The 17,982-nt window shown below is 40.6% G+C and overlaps 2 protein-coding genes across 2 annotated transcripts in view; one reads left to right on the top strand and one right to left on the bottom strand.

Moving 5' to 3' along the window:
- The first annotated feature begins 4,762 nt into the window (after window positions 1-4,762).
- On the top strand, window positions 4,763-9,629 carry mrap2a (melanocortin 2 receptor accessory protein 2a). The gene is made up of 4 exons (XM_078287287.1): window positions 4,763-4,880; window positions 6,931-7,030; window positions 9,149-9,305; window positions 9,411-9,629. The coding sequence occupies exons 1-4, from the start codon at window positions 4,763-4,765 to the stop codon at window positions 9,627-9,629; spliced, it is 594 nt and encodes a 197-aa protein (XP_078143413.1).
- A 3,376-nt stretch (window positions 9,630-13,005) lies between these two features.
- The window catches only part of cep162 (centrosomal protein 162), a 28,295-nt gene continuing 23,318 nt past the window's right edge, over window positions 13,006-17,982 (bottom strand). Inside the window, exons 25-28 of the mRNA XM_078287231.1 lie at window positions 16,351-16,492; window positions 16,158-16,256; window positions 14,298-14,432; window positions 13,006-13,616 (exon numbers count right to left, since the gene is read on the bottom strand). Of these exons, the coding sequence (XP_078143357.1) occupies window positions 13,404-13,616; window positions 14,298-14,432; window positions 16,158-16,256; window positions 16,351-16,492 (589 nt within the window). The 3' untranslated portion in view covers window positions 13,006-13,403. The remainder of the gene's footprint in view (window positions 13,617-14,297; window positions 14,433-16,157; window positions 16,257-16,350; window positions 16,493-17,982) is intronic.

Genomic DNA, 17,982 nt, shown 5'->3' with positions numbered 1-17,982 from the left:
GTTCCTCCCTGACCACAGTTATAGAAAAACAGTCTGGAAAACCTGACATTCAGTGGAGAGTTTTAGTGTCCCATGATGGTCTAAGTACTTTTCCAGAAGCTTTTCCACCCTGGCAAGACTAAATTCTGGTGGAAAAGCACTGAATACTTGGAGTTTTTGGGGGCATAAAAATGGTTGTTTTTAAAGATGCAGAATATCGGCATAAAATATCAGCCATCGGCAATGTCGATACAAAAATATCCGCTTTTGAAATCCCACATTGGCCGAACCTTACCCTGTACACACAATTCGAAAAATCGTAATAGTGATCCATTGTGTGTTCTGAAGCTCAACACTTCATTTCACAGCAAACACCATTAAGCGATGTTTGAAGCTCAAATGAACAACAGCCGAAAGCTGAAAAACAGCAGCATGTGCTCTGCATCTCTTTGAATATTCTTTGCAGGTGCTGTGCTGAACAGGATCCGCCGTCTCTGAGGGGATTTATTATAATGCAGTTGTGTTTTCCTAAGGTGCTCAATTAGATGAACCCAGCTGGCCTTGTGCATTAGTTATTGATGCAGATTAAACAGAGGCTGACTCAATAGCGGCTATTCAATATCTCACCTGTTCCAGTAGAGTTCACGCTGATCCGACTGGAACGGATGGATAAAAATAAACTGTTTTTTTAGAGATGAACCGGACTCCCACCCTTCTTGCCATTTCCATTTTTGTTGTTAATGAATCCTCTCTGTGGGCTTGATAAGCTGAAGCACCATCATAATGGGTCAGTCAGCTCTCCACACGGAAATTGCAGTGCTGCTGTTTATTTCAAAATGTCTCATTATTCATGTTTTACTCATCGTCTTTTAGCAGAGTCTATTATATATAAATGTAAAGCACTCAACATTTTCAAATTGGAAGAAGTCCCTCGTGGGATTTTCATTAAGATCAAGATGCATTATCGTTTGTTCCACTTACAGAAATGTAATGCAAATGTAAATGTACCGATGGGACTCATTAATAGGCTACAACAGAATTTGAATCCTTTACATGAATCAATTTAGACAATTCAGTTAAATGTCTCAAATGATAACTGTCCAATTTTAATTCTCAATCCCGTGACAAGAACAACAGCCTGGTGCAGTCATTGATGTATGTGTGTGTGGTAAATAGTTAAAGGATAAGGCTGGTGTTTTTTAATGCATTGCTTACTGTCAACAAATCCTATGAAAATAACAAAATCAGCAATGATTTTGTTTTGCCAGCAAGTCTCGTCCATGTAGCCAGTGCCCAATGCAGCCATGTCCCAGCAGCCATAGAACTCCATTGTATTAAAAAACTATTAAAAACACGTCAAAGAGCCATGCTGTTGCTCTGGGCAGCATATTTCATCATCACGATGCACCGGGCCAGCCGACTTTTTCCTCAAACAACTTAATAAGCCGGCTGTAAACACTGTGCGATCTCAGGAAAGTAGTTCTGTAGCACCGAAAATAGTCCCCGGCGTAATGAAGAATTTGTTCCCATTTGAATTTGATTTGGTAATAACTACAACAGCCTGACTTTTCATGGTAACAGTTAGTGATTTTTAAAATTGAAACGTCTTTGTGAGCTGTATTTCAAGGTTTTTAGCTTACAATTGGAGCCAATGACTTCCGGGTTGACGGCTAAAAACGGTACGTGGGAAGTCAGAAAGTAACGGGAGTAGAGCAAACGCATTGTTGATTTTGTTATTTTCATAGGATTTGTTGACGGTAAGCAATGCATTAAAAACACCAGCCTTATCCTTTAAGATTAGATGAAACTTTAATGATACCCCATGGGAAATTTAGTCATTGTAGCAGCAAAGAGTAATATGGATACAGCAAGGATAAAACATAATACAGAGGCTTTGCAGTTGCGTCACAAAGCTGCTACCGACCAGCTGTGTCTCCCTCATGGAGGAACACTGGAGAATTGTCTGTTAGTTAATAAGGTCTAAATCTAACAACCAGGCTAGAAACAGAGAGCTAGCTGATGCAGCTTGTTGTGGTGTGGCTGTAGATCCATTCAGTAACGTTCTCACTAAAAGTGAATAGTGTGATAATGTGGATTTATTTCCAAATGTAGGTTACTGTGACACAGTAAACTGTCTTGTCTTTAGCTCTAGTCTCTACTCCAAAACACTCTGAGTTGTAGCTTGAGAAGAGTCAGCTCAGTTAACCTGAACAAACTGTTAGCTATCTAACTAGCCAGCAGGAGAATTTAGCAAAGCAGCAACGGGGGTGTATTGGTAGTGTGGGGTATACATGTGCATATGTACCCATTTACTGCATGCATACATGTGTACTTGACAAACCCCATTTGTTAGCAGCAAGAGGCAGCGGGAGCTCGCTGTTTCAACCAACAGCTGACTCTGGAGCCAATATTCTCTGTGGGTCCAAGAACTACAGGTAAGAGACAAATTAGATATAGGCTAGGTCCAAAATTACTGAACTTATCCTTTAAAGAGCGTTAGAGACAATTTTGTTTTGTTTTCAAGACCAATGACGCCACCTATAGGTAAAAGGTTAGCACGAGGATACAGGAGCAAATAGCTTGCTGCGCCCCAGCCAATTAGCCTTACTGAGTCAGGTGTGCAAGCAGTAGCTGGAAGACGCCGTCGAGACACAGTTCTCAATCGCAATACAGAAAGTTGTAGAATATAAACAAAACAAGTGTAAAGAAAGGAGTAGTCAGAGAAAGAAGAACGTTTTATTTGAGTTTTTCTCCTTTGAATTAATTTGAGTTCAAATGTTTTTTATTTTGAATTTTGCAACATAGATAAACAAAAACAGAAATGAGCACGCTGGCCCGAACATGGTAAACAAAGCAACACAAATTGAGGAGCACACCTACTGAAGAGGCTACCCCTATCCTTTGATTTAATTCGACTTGGCCTGTTTTATTTTTATGAATGTATTTGAGTTATAGGGGAGACCGGGGATAATTGTAACACATTTTGTCTCAGTCCCTATAACTCTATGAGTTTTGGTGTTAGATCTCACAAATTTTGACACAAAGTGCCCACATTTGTCTGCTACAAATAGCAATCACTTTAACCTCTATTATAATATCACAGACAAATACAAGGAGTTCCATTGTTACAACCGACCCCAATACCGGGGTTGGTTGTAACAACAAGAGGAAAGAAGCAAAAATTGAGCTCACACTATACAATTTGCATTAGAACAGCTCTAATGAAGAATGTATGACATTAAAGAACAACATGACTGTCAGTCACTGTGTGTGTGTGTGTGTGCGTGTGTGTGTGTCTTTGACTACACTGATCCTTTTGAACTAAACCATTTTAATATCTCTTAACTGCACATGCATGTATGGGTTGTCTTTTAAAGAAAATTAACTGAAATCTCAGTTAATTAAACTTAAATCTTGAGTCAATTCAAACTTAATTGACTTGAAATGTGGTGTTCCATCACATAACTGTTTAATAAACGAGTCACAGTAACACTTTTTTCAACAGTGTTACAACTATCCCCACCCCTGTCAGCCATTATATTTCTAGCTGTTGTAGAGCGGTGGTTTGAGATTAGCATGGATGGAATGCATCACATTTAACTTGAAAGACTACAGTTCAATCTCATACAAGTTCTGTCATTTTAACTTCAACACTATCAGTGCTAATCAAAATATAAACTTGCTTCGAAAAATGACTTTCTTACCTCAAAATAATTTTTTTTGGCTGTAAAATCTGCAGCTTTGCTTACACAGCCATGAAACTGCACATGTGAGATCAGGAAGGAAGTGGGTGTATACAGCAGTGATCATGTGACTCCAGCTTATCCCTGATTGGTGGAAATGGTGCCGTTACAACTAACCCCATGTTACAACCATCCCCGATCTCCCCTACTTTGTTCGGAACTTGTCAAGCCAAGCAACACCAACAAGAACACATCAAGACCAACAAACTGTAACGCCTTGGGACTTTACGGCGTTTAGTGGCTATAGTTGTGAATAAAAGAAGCCACGACAAAGAGTCATTTAACACCAAACCAAAAGGTGTTTAATTACTCTTTAAAATGAAATCTGATGCAGATTAGTAAGTCTATCAGTTGATGTCCAAGCCATAGAGCAGTGGTCTCCAATCCTGTGCCATCATGACCCAGCAGTCTGCAGGTTCTCATTCCCACCAAACACTACAGCAGCTGATTCCACTTTCTTCCATTGTATGTTGTTTATGTAGCACTGTGAATGTGTAATGCTTCTTATTTCTTATTTAAAGAGACTAGATGCGTCATGACTGTGGGGCTAGAAAATGAATTCATACAGTACTGGTAGTGAATGTGGCAGCGCAGCATCGGGGATTGCCTCATTAGTGAAGATAGGGGGACACATATTGATACACACACACACACAAATGCCCGTCCTACAGTTTGTACATGTAAATGAGTAAATGAGTCATACTGTAGCTGCACACCAAATCAGCTGATCCGGCTGGCTTCCATCACTAGAGAGAGGTGTGTGTGTGTGTGTATGTGTGTGTGTGTGAGAGAGAGAGAGAGAGGGAGGAGAGGGGGATACAGAGAGAGATCAGCAGATATCTCCAGAGCAGCGTGCTGTGAAGTGCGTCTCGGTCCATGATGGGGGGATAGAAGCTCAGTCACACAGCCAAGGGAATTTGCGCAATTACGCACAAAGATGATGCGCTTTGGCGTCAAACGCGTTCCAGAGACCCAAACCGTCGGTGGAAGCGGTGTGCTGAGGTAAACCGGGCTTTACTGGGTTTTACCCTCTCTCTGAGATGTCGGGCTTTAACCGTCCGAACGGCACCGGCGCGCCTCCGGACCCGGACTATGAGTGGAGATATGAATACTACGACGACGAGCCGGTGTCTTTTGAAGGACTCAAGGCGCACCGATGTGAGTAGGCGCAATGAACTCCAAAAAGTAGATAGTAAATAGATTACTCATGACTCGTTTAAAAAGTAATGCGATTGCTAGATTAGATTAGATTTAAATGATCTCAGTGGAACAACGGGGTACTTTTACACTCCCCAAAACTGGCGATGGCATCTTCTCTTCCTTCTAAAACCACCAGGCCTTTAACTCAGTTTCCTCATATGAATGATCAAGAAACCAAAAAAGCATTGGAATAGGCTATTTTTTGCATCCAGTCGAGGGACACTAGTGGGAAAACAGTTGTTGCATAACGCTGTTGTCGGATGAAAGCCTCCAAAATCTTCCCGGGAGCAAGAAAAACAGCCTTCTTCTCAGCATGTCAAGTACAAGTTCAAGTTTGTTTATTTGTATAGACTGTGCAGAGAATCTAACTGATCAACAATCAATCATACAACAGAATGATATAGGATCAGGAAAAGCACAAGACACGCGCATTTGTGAGTTTATCCAACTGGTTTTTGGATAAACTCAGCATGTAATCCTGCAATTGAAGTTTAGACATGAGAATCATCGAAATTGGAGTTACGAGGTTTTCATCCGACAGCATCAATAATTCAATTAAATAGGCTACTTGCATCTTTGGTAGCCTGGTAACATAATTTCTGAAACGTTACCCGTTACTGCGAAAGTAATCACATTACTGAGGTTGTGAAGCTGCAGCTGTGAAAGTAAATATGCAAACATCCCACAGTGAACAAGCTGAGATTGCAGCTATTAAAAGGTTAATATGAATATGCAATTTTAACATGAATTAGACCTGGTCTGCATAGCCTTAATTGCTTATATTATAATGTTAATAGTCAGTTTATAGTGACCTTATTGTACTTGATGGTATTTTATTTATCTCCTAGGGCATCACTAGGGGAGACCAGGGCATGTTGTCACTCATTGGTGTATTTCTTACCAGTGCCTTGACATACAATATTTTTCTAGTTAGATTAAGGTCTTCTCTAAAAAATGGCATTTTTCATCTTCACACCCACACAGCAGGTAAAATAACCCGTCCCTCATCCATCCTGGGATGCTCAGACAAATTCTGATACCATTCCTAACAGTATAATATATTAATGTACATTTAATTTGACAGTTGGTTGTATATGAGGCTGGTCCAGCAGTGAGACCACAAGCCAAAGATTTGTGGGTTCAAGTACCAAAATAACATTTATTCAGGAAACAATGATTGTTAAGCTATTTCTAACCAAAAAAACAATTTGGACAGATATGATACCACGCCCCAAAATCATTGTGACAACATGCTTGACTAAACCATTCAGATTTATTATCAGGTTATAGCTGACCCTTGCTTTTGTGTCACAATGTCTAATTATTTTGATTCCTTTATAAGAAAAAAATAAGAACACAAATACTAAGATTTCCATTATTTACTTTCAGGTATCAAAATTGTGTTTTGACTGTTGTAAACAACATAGGTAACCTCTTATTAAGAAAGTAAACATTTATGTAATTGGACGTTTGGCTGCAAAATATTTAGTTTCAGAAATAAAGCCACTGAGACAACTAGCCCCACTCTCCCCTATAATATTCCAATAAACTTTTATAGTGTGTCTGTGACTCTCAATTCTCAATGAATTTATAGTGAACTTATTGTTGTTTTTTTAATCTCCTATGGTATCACTATAATATGTGTATAATATTCCTATAGGGACTACTAGGGCTCTTATAGTGTGTCTGTGATACTCAATGAGTTTATAGTTAGCTTATGGTACTTTATGGTATTTTCATCTCCTATGGTATCAGTATAATATTCCTATAATATTCCAATGAGTTTATGGTGACCATATTGTACTTTATGATAGTTCTTGCCTCCTATGATATCACTTTAATAGTCCTGTAAGATATTATATACAGTTTACAGATTTCCTCTGATATTTATAAAGTCTCCTTCTCCAGTTTATCATAGGATACCTCAGTCTTCAGTTCTTCTTCGTAAGGTAACATTGCAGAATAAATTGAGTGAATTTCCATCCATCCACCTTTTCTCATTTTGCAGACTCTATAGTGATTGGCTTCTGGGTCGGCCTGGCTGTCTTTGTCATCTTTATGTTTTTTGTCCTCACTCTTCTGACCAAGACTGGAGCGCCACATCCTGAGTGAGTCAGTTCAATTCTATTCAGTTCAATTCGTCCTGCTTTATTGGCATGAATGCAGTACTACATTACTACAATATTACAATATTACCAAAGCATCTCAATACAGTGAATTTAATTAAAAATAATAAAAGTGTGTGTGTGTGTGTGTGTGTGTTAAAGGAATAGTTCACCCAAAAATGAAAATTCTGTCATCATCTACTCACCCTCAGCTGAAAACACAGGTGAAGTTTGTCCATATAACACACAACTCCATAGCAGCCTTCTCCAAAACAACTGACTGAAATCAGTGGGGACCAGTTCTTCAGAGTTCCAAAAAGACCTACATTATATTTACACCATAATTTAGTGCAAATCTTAACTACAGCTGATTGATTTGCAACAAATAATGGTGTATAGGTCTTTCTATTCACAGTGTGATTGTTTGGCTGTTTTTGTTTTGGAACTCTAAAGAACAGGTCCCCATTGACTTCAGTTGTTTTGGAGAAGGCTGCTATGAAGTTGTGCTGGCAACCTCCCTGTGTGTTATATGGACTAATAAATTTCACCTGTGTTTCATTTGGCATGAGGGTGAGTAGATGATGACAGAATTTTCATTTTTGGGTGAACTATTCCTTTAATGAAGGATCTGGGTTGCTGTGTATTCATTGCACAGTGACAGTACTTCTATGTATGGAACTAGGGTTTCTTTTTTTTTTTTACAAAAATATAAAAGCTCAGGCAGATACATCCAAATAACAAATCCAAATAAGTGATGAATGATTAGTGCAGGCTGGATGTAGAAAGAACATAATGGTGATGAAACCATACAACAAGGCATGATATATAGGCTACAATATTTAGTCTTAATATTTCAGTCTATCTCGCACCAGTGGTATTGTTAGTGTCTCTCCAAATTAAGAGCGCGTTTCCCATAAACCCCGTTGGCATCGTCCTGTTGGCTTATTAAGAGCTCTGGTTATGAGAACGTCCCAAAGCAGAGACTCAGTGTTTACTCTGCCTGCTGGTCAGTAAATCTGAGATTAGCTGAAGCCACCAGAGGAGGAAAGATCCTGTTTACCTAGCCAGCGCTGGGCACGCACACCAGGTTCAGACTGATATATCAGTCTGTTGACATATCCAGCCAATATTGGCCTTTTATTCAAAATCAGGTCAGGTCCAGTCTGATACCATGGATATCATGCAGTTTGATCATTTGCATATTACACTGTTGTCTATGGGAAGACCATAACCTGTTTCGATTCGAATGATTTTGTTGAGATTCCACACAAGAATGCACAAATCTGTTGGATTATGTTATCATTAGGTGTTTTATTATTTAGGTTTATTATTAGGTTAAAAACTGAATACTGGTGTTTTTTGGCAGAAAAATGGTCAAACTTAAAGATACTAAATATTGTCAGCTTCAATCCTAAAATAATCAAATTTGACATCGGTGTTCAAAAACTCATGTCGGTCTAATCCTAGTGCTCACACCAGAGGTGAGACCAAGTCCACGGAGTCGGAAGTCAGTCTCAAGTCTTGAGGCACAAGTCTCAAGTCTAAATGTAGATCACCAAGTCAAGTCCATGTCATTAATGTCAAGTCTCAAGTCTAAATGTAGAACAGCAAGTCAAGTCAGAACAAATCAAGAGTCCAGTATCAATTTAATATCTTAAAGAAAACTAAATATCTAGGAATTTTCAATGCAATATGGTTTTAATAGGATAAAAAGTTGGTAAGAGCATCATGAGTTTGATTTCTATAATCAGTTTCAACTTCAATAAATTCAATCATTCCATACAAATTCAGAAAACAGAATTTAAATTCAGTCGTCTGCTGGAACAAATCTCATCACTTTCAGTCTAAGTCATTTACACAAACACAAGATCTCAAGTCAAGACTTTAGAAACCTTTTCAAGTCATCAAAGTACAAGTCAGAGTCAAGTCCCAAGTCAGCAGAACCCAAGTCAAGTCAAGTCTCAAGTCTTCTCTTCATGCATCAAGTCAAGTCTCAAGCAGTTAAAATTGTGACTCGATTTCAAGTCATGTCATTTTTTTTGTCAACAACTCCATGAAGCGCAATGCATTTCCAAGCGAACACACCCCCTGCCCTGTGCTCTCTCTCCCTCTCTCTCCCAGCGGCGGAGAGCCTTGTGAGAAGCGGGTCCGCCTGGCCGCCTGCGCCGACCTCGATGACGCGGCCCCGCCCCCCTGCCCCCGTGGCCCACCCTCGTCCCGCTCTCTCTTTCAATGTTTCGTGACCGAGGAGGACAGGGGGAGCGCCGGAGCCCCGTGGGCCAGAGACGGCGGAGGAGGAGGAGGATCGGGCCCGGGACGCCCCCGCAGGACACCCAGCGGCCTGGATGAGGAGGAGGAAGATGAAGAGGAAGAGGAGGAGGAGGAGGAGGAGGAGGAGGAGGACGGCATGGTCCTGCAGGAAGAGCCGGCGGTGACGGGGAGAGAAAGCGTCCTCCTGGCCCACTTCAACATCCCCAACTTTGTGAACTCGGAGCAGAGCTCGACGCTGGGGGAGGACGAGCTGCTGCTGGGCGAGCCGGAGCTGCCAATCACCCTGGAGGGGCGGGGCCACACTGGCAGCAGCCATTACATGACTGAGTAGCTGAAAGCCTGCCTTTCCCACAAACTGTTTGTAATGAATGCTGTGTGATTACACAGCCTGGTTGCTTTGTCATTTCATTGGCCCTCACTCAGTGGAATCGAGGGGGAGGGAGGGTGTGTGAGGGTGTGTGTGTGTGTGTGTGTGTGTGGGCTGACTATGGACAGATTTTGACTAAACGTGGAGGAAAAAAATGGCACTGACTGACCCCAAATAATACACTGATTGGCCTGACAGGGGCGCTAAAATGAAAGATCAAAATTTCTAACTTAGAATTTCTCACTTTGAAACTCCTACACCATAAGTCTGACACAAAACTTGCCACATACATACAACTTGCCGACACACCACTGGTGCAATTTTGATGAAAGCTTGGAGGGATGATGCATTTTGGCACCGTGTTCTGCCGTTGAAAAACATTACAGTTTGGCCTAATGGAGGAGCTAAAATTAAAGGTGAAAACAGAAACTCATACTTTTTATGCGAATCAGTTAAATATTGTATCCTTCTCAAAAATTCCATCAAAATCAAACCGGTCATGTCTGAGATATTATGTAACACATGAATGAACAGACAAATGCTGTGATCTATAACTTTAATTTTTCCAAATGCTGCAAAGCAGTAGTGAGATGCATCTTTCCTCCAAGTTTGCTCAAAATCCAACCAGCAGTGCCTGCAATATCACATCTGACAGACAATATCACATCTGACAGACAATATCACATCTGACAGACAATATCACATCTGACAAAACAGATGATGCACAGAACCAATCGCCGTAATTAAGAGATATGACATGTGACAGCACACAAATGAATCCAAAGACCAAGACCAAAATTCTCTATACTATACAAGCATTGGGTGACACAATTTAAAATGATAAACCCAAACAATGGCTGCATCATGTTCATAAATCAGCAGCAGTAGTGATTGCTTGGAATGAAAACCTGGTCTCAAGACAACTATGCACAAGGCAGTATCAGCTTGCAGGGGCAAAAATACATCAAAATGGATCTTCTTACAAATACTTGCTCATCAAATATATCAAAATTACATTGTATTGCAGTTCAGACATGGATTTAATTAAAATAAATGGAATTTGTATTTTCAAACTACAAAACAATACAATAAAGAAACTTTAAGCAATTAAGCAATAAGTCACAAGAAGCCGTGCTTTACATTTCATCATCTTAGTTTTTCACTCGTCAAATACAAATGAAAAGAATTCTATTTAAATATGTTTAATTAAAATACTGCCCACAATCCTCCATACAATAATATCTATAACCACCAAAGCACCATTCAACAACAAAAGAACACGTAAAAGGAGGACAGATGAGCATTGGATGGTGACTTGACTGATGAGAATGAATGGAAAGATTCATTGGGATGGGAAGAGCACTATAGTCTATAATACAGAGCCATTTGAAACAGCTGGGAAAATGTATAGCTGTGCATCTTAACTGAACGCACAATGTCAAGCACACACAAATCACAAACTGTAAGGAAGCGTCTCTGTGCTTGCTTTCATGAGAAGCTCGTTGTCTCCAAGACAACTTGGGAAGAACTTTCTCCACAAGGACACAAGTATCGACTTTGCATTCTTGGTTTTGATGAACAGGCCTAGTGTTTTGGTTGGGAGGAAAACCTGCAGACTCTCGTCCCCTGTACTTTGTTTTTCACTTGTTTGTGCGAAATGGAGCTTGAGAATAAAGAGCAGCTTGTAGCACGGATTGTTTGCGCACTCATTTGTGCCGGAAAAGTCAAAAACAGAAGAGGGCTGGACGCAAACTCTCATTAGCTATTGCTGCTCACTGTTCTCCAAACTTGTCTTTTACATATCTCACATTATAAGAGCGCTTTGTGCTGACAAAGACTGCTCACAGACTGTCAGACTGCCTCATTGTCTCAGATCTGGGACAGCTAAATTGGGCCTAAAGTTGGGTAGTGTGTTTCTTTTTATATTCAGGCAGATTGTATTTAGCCGAGGCAGAGTCAGATTCTGTGCAAAATTCATGTCAGCCTCATGAGGCTATGTAGCAACTGATAATGTAATAACTGAGTCATAATATAATAACTTGTCAGAATGTAATAAAAATGTTCCTCTAAACTGGTTGAAAGTGTGATAAAACCTGTAACTGTAATAAATTCCCAGATTACGTGAAAACATTGACTGCTGGAATGTGCAACTGTATTTTCTGTCATGTTTTGGTTCTCAGGTCTCTCTTGAAAGATTCCCATCTCAAGCAAACTTTACTTCAAAAGGGTTGTAAACATATATGTAACTGATGATGAAATATGGCCTAAATATGTGTGAATAATTGATTTAATTTGAATTATTACATTATTGGTCAACATTAGTACATCATCAGTTAAAAATGTCACACCAATTATTAGGAAATCACTGGCTAATGTAATAATGTAATGATCCTTATCCAGTACTTTCTTACACCAAACAGGTTTTATTACATTTTCAACCCTGGACCCTGGATACTGGACCCATGTAGAGGGATATGATTATTATATTTTTTCAAATTATTAAATTATCAGTAGCTACAGGCAACTTTAAACAAACATTGTTTTTGACCACTGGCTATGTTGTGATGAGTAAATAAACCTGTAACACCCACAGTTTAACACAAAATTGCTAGAGCTAATGCATTATTCAGCAGCTCGAGACTCAAAGTCAGAATGGGAAGGCTGAATGGAAATAAATGGCAGCTGAAAGGGAATTTCTATTCCATCGTTGGCTTCCACATCCTTGGCTAGCCTGATTAGAACCCCTGACTAGAGTGAAGGGAGATCTACTGAAGAGGCTGTTAAAGCTGCACTAGGCAACATTTTTGTGTAAAATTCCAGCTGTTCCAGCCTAAATCACAAAGTGGGACTAATTGAGATCACCTTATGTACCCTAATTATTAAATTCTGGTGTCAGTGTGGTCACTGGTGGGAAATCTCTGCATAGGAAGTGACGAATCCAAACTTAAGAGTGTCTTAAGAGTCTTAAAAGTGTCTCCTAAACAGCAGTGAGGAGCACTCCGTCCAGAGAACCTCTTCACCATCTCCAGCCCCAACTCACACTAGACACAAGACATTTAGTTTACCGACATCACTGCACAGGGTTTCTGGGTAATGAAATCCTTCAAATTTGCAAAGTGCAAAGAAATGGGGTGGCTTTGGGATGCAAAAGACGAATATAATAGAAGAAAGTAGAAAGCAGGAGAGGTAAGCAGCAGATTATTAAAGAGGCGATGTGACTGGTTAGTGAGGAACTGGTAAAGTCCAGGTTTGGTCTACCTTAAAACCTCTGATTTTAAATCTAATCTCTGGATTGGGGTTAAAGTACAAATACAGTACAAACTGAAATACCATTGATGAGAGTAAATTATTTATTAAAACTGGGATCTGGTCCAGTCAGTGTGGTCAACCTCCGATATGATGGATATGATGCAGTTTGATTTATTACATATTTATTGTAGAATAGATCAATCCAACATCTACAGGAAGCCCTTAACCTGAATTGATTCTAATGCCACATTATAAAACAATGCAACAAGTATGCAACATGAATATGTATTTATTATTATTATCCTGAGTTTCAATGGAGAGTTTTAATGTTCCATGGGAAACACTGAACACCTGGAATTTTGGGGATTTTTTGGCATGAAAATAGTCAAATTCCAAGATATTGAACACGGCAACAAAATATCATTTAGCAGACGCTTCCGTTGGAAAAAAAGCTTACGAAAACCCATATCGGTCCAACCCTAGTGCGTATCACGTCTTCCAGGTGAAAGGGGCGGTGGCGGGGGGGTCAGGAGCTGGCAGGACCACTCCCTGTTTGTGCAGCTGTCGCAGGACGTCCAGGATGGAGTCCAGCTCCAGGCGGAAAGCCTCCAGCTCCCTGCTCTTCTCCTGGGCCAGGCGCTTCCAGCGATCCACCTCCAACTGCTGGTCGGCCTCCACCGCCTGCTGCGAGCCGCTGATCGCCTGGGAGGAAGAGGCACGCGGGGTTACTGCTGACTGACAGCTCATTACTCAACTGTTTTTTCAGTATAACTAGTAGGGATGAGACGATATGCTAATCTCACGATACAATTCGATACGCGATATGGGCTTCACGATTCGATACAACCACAATACGATGTAATAAATAAAAGTTCAGCGACAACAAAGTCTGCAGAATTATGTTTATTTCCGAGACACAAATCTTTCTAGCGATGGAATTGGCTCGCTAGAATGTAAACAACAATTTAAAACAGTTGTGAAACTGTGATGGTCAAGCATCTCATTACTACCCTGACCACACTCATGAATTCAGATTGAAGATGCAGATAGACAATATTTTGTGCCAATATTCAATATTGCTAAATTTGACCATTTTCATGCCAAAAAAATCCCCAAAAAGTATTGGAGTTTCCTCCAAAATTGTATTCTTGTCAGAGTGGAAAAGCCTCTGAAACCGCATTTCGAGCATCATGGCATATGACTGGGATATGACTGGCTGATATCCAACCTCATGTATTGGTCAAACCCTACTTCATACATATTTTCACCATGGGGTTTCCATGACCTCTCCATGACCTTAAACCAAATTTCCATGAGCGAAAGTGATGAGATTTTGATGAGTGTTTTTCTGTAATATATTTCTAGAGGGCTTTTCATTTGTACCTGCTGCAGCTCTTTCTCCCTCTGTTGGTGTCTTAGCTCCATGTTGAGGATCTTCCTCTCCAGGCTGCGTAAGTGTTTCAGCTCCGGGCTGTGGGCGTCTTTAGCTTGTTTCAGCTCCTCCAGAAGCCTGGTCAGCTAAACACAGGAGGTGAAAATGACACAATCATTTCATGTTATAAATGAAGATGTGAAAATGTCTTTCTTTAGAGACACTCAAACCCAACTTAGTGTGTAGATAAAACCTCAACAAATGGAGCTCTTTTCAAGAAATCATTTCCCAGGACATTTTCAACAACCTAGATTTGGTATGACAGACAGGGACACACCTGAGACTAATACATTTTCTCTCTGTGGAAGTCCTATTTAAAATAGTGTGTTAGGTTATAGTTAGGTTAGTCTATGGCTATCCTTAACTATGAGACCAGCCCTTAGAATGCTTATAAACATTATGGCCAATTACCAATGGCTGTCGCACAATCCCAGGCACACACACACACACACTTACATTTTCCAGTCTGCAAAACTTCAGTTGAAAAAAGTGTCTCTCAAAAGGAATTGAAAAGAATTGAAAAACAGAAAAAAAAGAAAAACAAATTCACAAGTCACATTACTGCATAGCTAAATAGGCCTGGACAACAGCCCAATGTCAGTGGCCACAAAATTTCTTCATAATAAACTCAAAAGTAGCCTGCTATATCCTGAATATATGCATCCTCCAACAACAAAAAAATGTCCAAAGGCAAATGCAACCATAAAGCTTTCTCAAAAAGGCTTTAGTGGAGTCTCTTAGCACTCTCCTGCAGGCTTTCCAGGGTTTTTTCTAGAGCTCAATGCTATGCATTATTTTCTGTTGTTCTGCTTTGACACTTGCCATTTCTTCTTTTGTTTTCTTCTCATTTGCAGTTTCTTCTTTCTTTTCCCGTAATCCTCCAAGTACTGAATATACCTCGTTCTTGCTCCTTGATCCCATGGGTGCTCAGCCATTACATCCAGTACCAAGCGCAATGACATGAGAATCCTCTCCCTCAGGTTTTCCACCGTCCTTGTTGATAGAGTCCTCTTTCCACCGCAGCTTGTCCACGAGACATCTCAGAAAGTCCCACAGTACAGCATACTCTGCCGTGCCACCGATGAATCTTCCAAGAAATTAATCAACCCTGCAGCTGTAAACAAAATCTGACATGCACTGAGAATACTTTATACTGAGTACAGACTTGGTCACACTGGGAGGCAGTGCACCGTCCAGCATCGAGGAGAACCTGCAAGCGTTTCTCAAACTTTTGATGCAGCAGTCTCCGCTTCTGTTACCATGGTCACAGGGTCTAGACAGCTCTTGTGCCGCACTGCCGGGTGCAATTAGGACATCTCTCCGTTATTTCCTTTCAGGTCATAGAGAAACAGGAGACAATGTTTCTTGAGCAGCTGTACGTACAAAGGATTTTCCCTGAGCTTTTCAGATGCCTTCTCCAAAGCCTGTTCCGTGGCAAAGCCCGTGTCCCAGCTGTTTGAATGGAGCCTTTTAGTAATCGATGATTCACACCCATTGTGTTGCAGCCAGCTCTCACAGTGGTGGTGCTGCCAGTCTGGAGGTGGGATTGGTGTCATTTGTAAGGATAGCTGGATGTGTGTAGCAAATTTCATGTCAATCGGACATACGGTGTAAGACTTATGGCCTTTCAAAGATAGAAATTTTGACCTTTAATTGTAGTACTTCCATCAGTCTAATCAGTGTATTTTCTTTTTTGTGCAAACTTTTGTCAAAAGCAGACCAGTGGTGTCTGAGATATCACCTGAGATATCATGTTTGATCATCATTTGTTGTCCAGGTTTGACAGACAGATGGACACCCTCCCCTGATACCTGATTTTGCAGAGTGTCCTCTCGAATCTTGGATATCGCTAGCGCATCTTTGGCCCCCTGCAGCTCCTTCACCTGCTCTCGCAAATGCTTCACCGTGATCTGTAGGTAAATGCAAAAAGAACACCTGGTCAGTGTGCAAAAAGCAACGTGTTCGTCTTCATTAATCTTCTACCTATCGACATGAGACCCGTACCTCCTGAGTGTTGGCCGTGTTGGTGAGCTCGGCCACCCTGGAGGAGGAGTGCTCCAGGGCGTGGGCGGCCCGCAGGCGGTCCAGCACCCCCAGGTGTTCGGCCATCACGGAGGACAGCTGCTCGGCAGAGCGCTCCTTTAGCCTAAGAAGAGATCACATTCATGGTCTGCGGTAAAATGTTTTGTGTTTATCCCGCTATAAAGCCAAGGAGGAGGTGAGTAACAGCTAAACCTTAATATTATAGTAGTTTATAATGTACACCAGTGGTTCTCAAAGTGAGGTCCAGGGATAACCAGGGGTCCTTCAGGGGGTTCCATGGGGTCTCCAGCAAAATGAGGAATAGTTTAATTTCGCTCTAATTTAATTCAGTATCCCAATTAGAGAATGTATCAGAATGACTATTGTCATATCCTATATTTCACTCTCACCACTATCACCTCCCCAGGTACAGTGCAGACAGTTACATAATGCAACACTAAATCAACAACAACAAAAACTTCCCATATGAGTCCCTCAGATGAAATCTGAGGAAATGGTCTATGGTCCAATTTGGGACTATTTGGGGATCCTTGATATTAAAACATTTGAGAAACCCTCATATAATCCATGACATAATTACTAAACAAAATGAATTTTAGTGAGCTCTGAAACTGGAAATGATGATTGGGTTTGGAACACTGAAGTTAATTTCCCCTGCTCTTTATAGAGAAGCCACTGTCTTGCATAAGTAGACTCCCGAGGCAAAACAGGGTCAAAAATCCGTGCTTGTAACCTGGATGTCACATGAACAGACTTAAACTTTGAGCGAGATTTTTCACGCAGAGTTTGCTGCTCTGAATCTTTCATTACACATTCACAAAACTATATTTCAGTCAGAGACACTTACGTCAAAGGAGATTGGACCATTATAGCACTAATGGTTATACAGTTGTATTTGGCGGAAAAGGCTCTGCTCTTGAGGATGCTCCCCAATGAATCCAAGCAGCATGCGAGAGATTCTGCAGGGAGCGCAATAAACCCCCCAAGGCATAGTAGACATATCATTAATGATATGAACCAACATAAAGGATAGAGATAGCTTGCACAAGCATCCTGGGAGCAGATAATACAGGAGGAGGTTGGGGTGGTGGAAGGAATTTGCATTGACTTGTGTCAACAGCAGCGGCATGAATAAACGGCAGTGTGAGCTGGCAGATTATAAAGACCACCTCATGTTGTTTGAATGTGATTGGTGATGAGAGTCAGCTTGGATTGGACAACTGATAGCCAATCAGCTGATGCCGTGCACGACTTCAGTGTTCTGCCTGAACTAACGCGATGCTTCATCCGTTTGCTCTGATTTTTTTTGCAACCTCACATTTGAAATCGTTTGTCCACAAATGTTATTTACACATTCACAAAATGTTGTTTACAACTACAAATCTTTTCTACACATTTACACATTATTTTTGTTTGCTTAAATCTTTTTTACACATTCACACATTCAAATACATTCATGCAAAATGTTTTCACATGTTCACAAATGGTGATATACTGCAAGTCTCAAATTATTTGCAAAAATCATTTCACAAGCTTTTTTACAAGCTCAAAATCTTTTTGACTCTTTATTGAGCCCATAACACATCTAATGGT

The sequence above is a fragment of the Centroberyx gerrardi genome, chromosome 12 (genome assembly GCF_048128805.1).
Source record: "Centroberyx gerrardi isolate f3 chromosome 12, fCenGer3.hap1.cur.20231027, whole genome shotgun sequence".
NCBI classification, from domain to species: domain Eukaryota; kingdom Metazoa; phylum Chordata; class Actinopteri; order Beryciformes; family Berycidae; genus Centroberyx; species Centroberyx gerrardi.
Note: the sequence above shows the minus strand (reverse complement) of the source record. Positions and strands in the feature narration are given on the sequence as shown.

Bases quoted from the DNA above. Each gene is read 5' to 3' on its own strand.
- mrap2a (XM_078287287.1), top strand. From the start codon at position 4,763: ATGTCGGGCTTTAACCGTCCGAACGGCACCGGCGCGCCTCCGGACCCG. The intron at 4,881-6,930 runs GTGAGTAGGCGC...CTCATTTTGCAG, and splicing joins AGGACTCAAGGCGCACCGAT to ACTCTATAGTGATTGGCTTC. The intron at 7,031-9,148 runs GTGAGTCAGTTC...TCTCTCTCCCAG, and splicing joins ACTGGAGCGCCACATCCTGA to CGGCGGAGAGCCTTGTGAGA.